The 8,051-nt window shown below is 40.5% G+C and overlaps 1 protein-coding gene across 1 annotated transcript; it reads left to right on the forward strand.

The window, feature by feature from the left end:
* The first annotated feature begins 2,133 nt into the window (after positions 1 to 2,133).
* On the forward strand, positions 2,134 to 2,948 carry LOC135589088 (thaumatin-like protein 1b). The gene is made up of 2 exons (XM_065081394.1): positions 2,134 to 2,188; positions 2,275 to 2,948. The coding sequence occupies exons 1-2, from the start codon at positions 2,134 to 2,136 to the stop codon at positions 2,946 to 2,948; spliced, it is 729 nt and encodes a 242-aa protein (XP_064937466.1).
* The last annotated feature ends 5,103 nt before the right edge of the window (positions 2,949 to 8,051 follow it).

Consider the following 8,051-nt stretch of genomic DNA (forward strand, 5'->3'; position numbering starts at 1 on the left):
AAGTAAAAGACCAATGACGTGACACCATCTCTATGGTGACTTCGGCAGTTGGCAAACACCATGATCATCACTAAACTAAACCTATGGAGCCACAAGGAAAGGGTTATCTATGATCTGAACCATATCGAGGGTTATCTATAATCTTGTAGATTTCGTTAGAATTCGGCAGGATGTCGATCGGGGTGAACACGATTGATTGTGCCCAAAGGAGTTAACTGTTGTCTTTCTTACAAGACAGGAGGGTGGTGGGTTGCATGAATGCATCGTTAGCTTTAGGCGAGATGGGTAGCATTGCATTGTAGAAGCCTATTGAGTATTTTCGAATAAGAGTTAAAACATCATAAGATGATGTTCTCTTACCTATAAATAATCAAATCCCTCTCGTCAGAAAAAAGAAAAAAAAACACCAATAAATAATGTAGAGATTAACAATTTTCATGAGTTTAGCTCTGTCATTGTCAAGCGAGTCGTTTAGGGGACGTTTAGGGGACGACATATAGTATTAGCTATATCTCATTACAAAATCAAATGGCATTCACACCTTTGTTCGTTTAAGTTGACGACAACCCAATCTCTTGGCATCATCATCACAAGTTTGAAAATAATGATATATCATCACTTTCTTAAGTCGACATGGTCAAAATGATTGCATATCCTTCACGACAATTGTATTCTCATAGCTACTCTCAAAACAATCACCGCCAAGTTGACTTTGATAATAGATAAGATTTCCTCAACTATACGAGGAAATCTCTTTACTCTATTGAGGGAAATCCTCTATTCTATTGAGGAAATTCCTCTATCTTAATCTGTATAAATAGGAGAGGGACATGTTAATATATTTAAGCTAAAACTTCTTCAATAATTATTCTTATATTCTATTATTTTCATCATGGTATCAGAGCAATGAGAAAAGCGAAGCTTCGCCCTCATAGCAATAGCAATTGTAGTAGCAGCAGCAATATGCTCTTGCTCTACTCACAACTATTCTTTGCATCGATCCAAGATTGATATCCTTGACAAGAGCACCACCATCTTATAGGGGCATAGAAGATAAGATTTCTCATCTAAGGAAATCTCTCTCCTCTTAATCTGTCTAAATAGGAGAGGGATATGTTAATGTATTCAAGCTAAAACTTCTTCAATAAAGTTTTTTCAATAATTATTCTTATCTTCTATTATTTTCATCAGACCTCACACTCAAAATGGTTGCACGATCGAGTCGCTTATGTCCTCAAGACAACCATGCTTTCAAGTCAATTATAACTTTTAGTTGATTTTTTCTTCAAGTTAGTCATGTCCTCGAGATGGTCGTCATCAAGTTGACCATAATGTTATGTTGGATGTGCCTTTAAAATAACTTCAAGATGATTGCATCTTTCAAGTTGGATCTTCGAAACTTTCTCTATTTGCTCTGCACCTCAAAGTCCCTCATGACCATAATCAAGATGATCACTTGACTTAGTGAAGTCATGCACATGACATGCTCAAATCGATAAGACGATAATACGACTCAAGTCGAGAGGGGTTAATCGAAGGTACAACAAGGGGTTAATTAATTTTTTAGGCTTAATCTTTTTTTAAACATAAGAGAGTCTCAACACCAAGATGATAATAATTTGTTGCTCACATCAACACTACTAGTTTCGTAAGATTTGCCAAATCTTAGCAGGTCAAACAAAGGCATGTTGGATTCGTCTAAATCTATCTAGAAGAAAAACATGAAAAAAAGTGTCCAAAGTGATTGAGTGACCAAGGTGCTCCTCTTTGTGTATGATGCATTCACTCACGATAAAAAAGAATATTCTGACTATGCGACTAATGCATTTCTATTATATATGATGTATCTATCTAAGAAACAAAATCATATAAAGCATCTAATATTGTAACATTGTGTTTCACGCGCGGCAAAAAGTATTATAGAGTTTTTTTTGGGAGGTTAGAATAAATGGAAACCATATTATCCACCTTCCCATTTTGGATGCCAATCCAAATCCAAGATTTGGCGGACCTAACTTAGACATCATGAATAATAACAATCCATGCGCACAACGTTGGCTCCGCTATAAATCACCCCTGACTTCGACATTTCATCTCATCCCAACTCCTCTCAATTCTTCGCAGCCTTCGTCTATGGCGCAACCACGACTCGTCTCTCTCGCCTTCTTCGTCGCCATCCTGATTTCAGGTCGGTGATCATTGGTTCTATGTATGCCTTCCCTTGACATTGTTATGTCATTCGTTCATGCATGATACTTGTTGATGCTTCTTCAGGCGCACGCTCCGCCACCTTTAGCTTCAAGAACAACTGCTCCTTCACTATTTGGCCTGCCTCGTTGGCCAATTCCGACAAAGGTGCTCTTTCCCAGACCGGATTCCAGCTGGACAGTGGCGCCTCCTTTTCACTGGACGCGCCACCCGCCTGGGGAGGCCGGCTGTGGGCTCGGCAAACGTGTTCCACCGACTCGGCGGGCAAATTCTCGTGCATCACCGGGGACTGCGGCACTGGGCAGGTGGCGTGCAATGGGGCGGGAGGAGTGCCGCCGACCACGCTCATCGAGTTCACCCTGCAGGGCTACGGAGGCAAGGATTTCTACGACGTGAGCTGCGTCGACGGCTTCAACTTGCCGGTGTTGGTCGTTCCCAGCGGGGGGTCGAATTGCAACAGCACGTCGTGCCCGGTGAACGTCAACGCGCTGTGCCCCCAGGAGTTGCGGATAACAGCGCCGGACGGGGGCGTGGTGGGGTGCAAGAGCGCATGCTTAGCCTTCAACACGGACGAGTACTGCTGCAGGGGCCAGTACGGTAGCCCGGACACTTGCAAGCCCTCCTACTACTCCCAGATCTTCAAGAATGCATGTCCTCAAGCATATAGTTATGCTTATGATGATAGGACCAGCACCTTCACCTGTGTGGGGGCTAACTACGATATCACCTTCTGCCCTTGAAAGAGTTTTTGAATTCTTATTTAAATGTCATTTGACTTTTTTTTTTAGAATAAAATGATAGCAGATAAGATTTCCTCAACTATATGTGGATATCTCTCTACTTTATTAAGGAAGAGGGATATGTGAATACAATCAAGCTTCTTCAGTAATTACTTTTCTATCTCTTTTCTAACATGGTATCAGAGCAGTTGAGATAAACGAGGCTCCACGACCATTGAAGCTTGCCATTTACCATATCCCTTTACAGTTCATCGCTGCAGCATCCTCTATAGTTTATCGCTGTAACCTCCTTTGCCATGCATTGCTGTAGCCTCCTCTGTAGTGCATCGCTGCAGCCTCCTCTACAGTTCATCGCTGTAACCTCCTCTGCAGCTCATCGTTGCAGCTTTCTCTACAACGCATCGATATGCTTTTCTCCTCCTCCCTCCCTCCTATATCTTTACATCTTCTGTAAATATCACTTAAACCGCCACAAAATGTCTGGGATGTCTTCATTTTCCTCTTTCGATATTCCTGTTACTGTTTCTGCAGGCACTCTGAGCACTTCTCCTACAGGGTTTATCTCCATCAATGCTGCCACGCTAATCCCTTTCGAGTTATCAAAGGGTGGCAACTATGCATCCTAGCAAGCACAATTTTCTAATCTCTTATTTGGATACGATTTGCTCGGCTACATTAATGGCTCCTTCAGTTGTCCGCCAACCATGATCAACATCCCGGAGAACCCAGTCCTGTACCAAATCCGGCTCACAAACTATGGCTCCATCAGAATCGTCTCATCCTCCAAGCTATTCAAGCCTTAGTTGTTGGATCCGTTGCTCCATTGATTTCTATATATGTGACTGCTATCAATGCATGGTCTAAACTGCAAACAACCTTGGCGAATCATTCGCATACTCGTAAGCTCAGTCTTCTATCCAAGTTAATGGTGACCAAACAAGAGGAATGTACTATCACTGATTATCTATAAAATATCAAAGTTATCATTGATGACTTAGCTTTGATAGGTCATTCCCTATGTGATGAGAAGATCATCATCCATACCCTAAATGGTCTTGGAGACGACTACAAGGAATTGCCGGCTGCAATTCGGGCACGCGACTCACCAATCTCTTTTGAATAACTTTATAACAAGTTGACTAACTATAAGATGTATTTGAAGCATGCGGATAAACTGCCCGGACCGTCTATCACAGCTCAAGTCAGTTATAAGTCTAAGAGAAAGAACACCCGGTACCCTCCGAACATCACGAAAGGTATTCTTGATCCTATGAGTCTCATGCAACACCCCTCTTATCCCCTTAATCATAACTTCTCGTAAAGTGGCAACTCTAATACTCGTCCGCCTTGGCATCCTGCCCCTTTAAGCCAATAACAACGGGTCATTTGCCAACTGTGTGATAAAGTTGGATACTCCGCTAAAGTTTATCGGTCTCGACCCCATCTTCCTGCTCCGTCATACTGGCCTAAAGCAAATCTCCTCACTTCTCCGATAACTAGCCAGCCCAATTGGATTGTGGACTCTGGAGCCTCCTATCATATCACCTATGATCTTCAGAATTTGTCTCTCCACAATCCCTATAGTGGCGATGAAGATATCATCATCGGTGATGGTAAAAGCCTTCCTATAACTCATACTACTGGTTCCACAATGCTTACTTCTAATACTACCACATTTACACTCGATGATATCTTATGCACCCCTAATATTAAACGCAACCTCATTTCTGTTTCTCAATTTTGTAAAAATAACAATACTTCAATTAATTTGTTTCCTAATTCCTTTCTTGTTAAGAACTTGAGCACGGGAGCATCCTTAGTTTAGGGCCCGAATAGAGACAATATTTATGAATGATCGTCAGCTCCACAAATAACCTAGCCCATTGTTCATTCTTTCGTTGCGGCTCTAGTTGATGTGTGGCATCGTCGTCTTGGTCATCCCTTATCCCTTATTCAGCAAAAATTACTCTCTTGTTTCTCTCTTCCTATTTTTAAATCGCATAGTTCTATACCGCATTGTGATGCTTGTCTCAGTAATAAAAGTCATCGACAATCATTTGGCTCATCTTCTATTTCCACCTTTAAACAATTTGAAATTATTTATACTGATGTTTGGGGCCCTGCCCCTATCCTATCTTTTGATAAATTCAGATTTTATGTCATTTTTGTAGATCACTTCACTAAGTACACATGGTTATATCCTCTTCATCATAAATATGATGTTTAAATCATCTTTCCCACTTTTTGAAAGTTGATTGAAAATCACTTTCAGTCTACCATCAAAATGGTTTACTCTGATGGTGGCGGTGAATATCAAGCCATAGCGTCCTATCTCTCAGCTTGTGATATCCAACACCTCAAGTCTCCCCCGCATACTCCTCAACTTGTTGGCTCCGCCGAACGCAAACATCGGCATATAGTGGAAACTGGGCTCACACTTCTCCATCAGGCTTCCATGCCTTCAAACTTTTGGACCGCAGCCTTTCAAACTGGCGTCTACCTTATTAATAGAATACATACGCCAGTCCTACAATACCAATCCCCCTTTGACACACTATTTCACAAACCCCCAAACCTTCGTAAACTCAGAGTATTTGGTTATCTATGTTATCCATGGTTGCGTCTCTATGCCTCTCACAAGTTAACATCATGATATAATCATGTTTTTATAGGTTATTCTCTTGAACTTAAAGCTTTCCGCTGCTATAATCTCCACACTCACAAAATTTTTATATCGCGTTATGTTATTTTTGTTGAGTTTGTCTTTCCTTTTCACAACCATATATCTTCTACCATGCAAACCACCTCATTAACTATTTCTCATTGGGGTATACCTCTGATCCAACCAGATGAGCCTCCCATAACATCGTCCAGTTCCTCCTCTCATGATCCACACTATTCCACTCCTTTGGTTCAGCAATTGCTCACTCCTACTCCACTTCTCTCTTCTCTGACTATTGGGGTACTTAATTCATGATCATAATCGTTATCTTTACCTCATACTCAGCCAAGTGACCCTGACGTACCTCCACCTGACCCGTCCTGTGTCAATGACTCTCAACCCCTTCTTCCAATAACACCGCCTCACGGTCCCGTAGTCTCCAATCATCCTATGACCACACACTCTAAAAGTGGTATTTTCAAACCGTGTCAAGTCCTTAATCTTCATGCTATCGTGGATTCCTTATCCACTACCGTTGAACCCACCAAAGAGGCATTGGTGTACCGCCATGTGTCAGGAATATAATGCCCTCCTCCATAACTCAACATGGGATCTAGTACCCTTTCATCATACACAAAACATCATCGAGTGTAAGTGAGTTTTTCGAGTTAAGCGAAACCCCGATGGCTCTATTGCCCGATATAAAGCACACCTCATCGCCAAAGGGTTTCATCAAATACCTGGAGTTGATTTCACTGAGACATTCAGTCTCGTTGTTAAGTCCACTACAATCAGACTTATACTGAGTCTCGCTACAACTAAGGATTGACAATTACGCCAATTGGATGTTAATAATGCCTTTTTACAATGGACTTTAACTGAAGATGTTTTTATGCAACAACCTCTTGGTTTCACTTATCCTCAGTATCCAAGACATGTCTACAAACTTCAAAAAGCTATTTATGGACTTCGACAGGCTCCAAAAGCTTAGTACACTGAACTTGGCTCTTTTCTAGCTTTAGTTGGCTTTCTCAACACTAAATCTGATTCCTCGTTATTTTTTAGACACCATCATAGCGACACAATATATATTTTGGTCTATGTGGATGACATCATTGTCACAAGCAACAATCCCATAGAAATCCAAGCATTCATCAAATAGTTGGCAGATCGATTCTCGCTCAAAGATCTAGGACCCCTGAACTACTTTCTGGGTATAGAGGCTACATTCACATCTTCCGGTCTCTTTATGTCACAAAGAAAGTATATTTAAGATTTATTATCCAAAACAAACATGTAGGACATAAATGTGGTTACAACTCCTCTATCTGCTAGTGGCTCTTTCAAATTATCTGATGGAAGTCCTGCTACGGAACCCACTCAATATCGATAAGTCATTAGTTCCCTACAGTACTTAGCTCTTACCCATCTCGACATCTCATTTGCAGTTAACAAATTATCACAGTTTCTGTAGAGACCATCTACTATGCATTGGTCTGTGGTCAAACGAGTTCTACGATATCTTAAGGGGACTCTCAATCATGGTGTCTTTCTTCGTAAATACTCTCCACTTCAGCTTCATGCCTTTACTGATGTTAATTGGGTAGGCAATTTTGATGATCAAACATCCATATCGGGGTATATTATCTTCCTTGGCGCTAATCTAATCAGTTGGAGTTCTAAGAAGCAAAAGACAATTGCATAGTCTACAACTGAAGCTGAATACCATGCCATCATCACTGCTACTATAGAGCTCAATTGGGTCGCAAATCTGCTCAAAGAACTCAACATCAACTCTACTCCTATAATATGAATACTTCCGCATGAAACATATTGCTATCGACTTCCATTTTGTACGAGATCAAGTTGTCCACCATCAACTACGAGTTTCTCATGTCCATTCAGCTGATCAGTTAGTCGACTCACTCACGAAGCCTCTCACTCGCCACCTTTTTGCATTACATCGGTCCAAGATTGACGTCAGGAATACCATCTTGCGGGAGCATGATTGCATATAAGATTTTCTCAACTATGAGAGAAATCCTCTAATCTGTTGAGGGAAATCTTCCCTCGTAACTTATATAAATATAAGAGTGACATGTGAATACAATCAAGCTTCTTTAGTAATTACTTTTCTATTTCTTTTCTAATACAAAATGCATGCAATGCAACTATGAAATTATATGATGTTGAGATCCTAAATTAATTTAAAATTTTTGTAGTTAATATCCTAGGAGAACTAAGAGATCTTGAGAATTTTTTTTCATAAAAGTAAAAAATCCTAAAAATTAATGTTTACTTTTTCTTATTTTTTAAAAGCAAAATATGAGAAATACCTTGGGTGCTCTTGAATCTAGAGTCTCTAGAGAAGGTGCTCTTGAAAAAGTTATATGATCTAGAGAGAATGTATAATTTTCAACGTTTATATAAGAGGGTATGTA

This window comes from Musa acuminata, chromosome BXJ1-8 (assembly GCF_036884655.1).
Source record: "Musa acuminata AAA Group cultivar baxijiao chromosome BXJ1-8, Cavendish_Baxijiao_AAA, whole genome shotgun sequence".
In the NCBI taxonomy this organism is placed as follows: domain Eukaryota; kingdom Viridiplantae; phylum Streptophyta; class Magnoliopsida; order Zingiberales; family Musaceae; genus Musa; species Musa acuminata.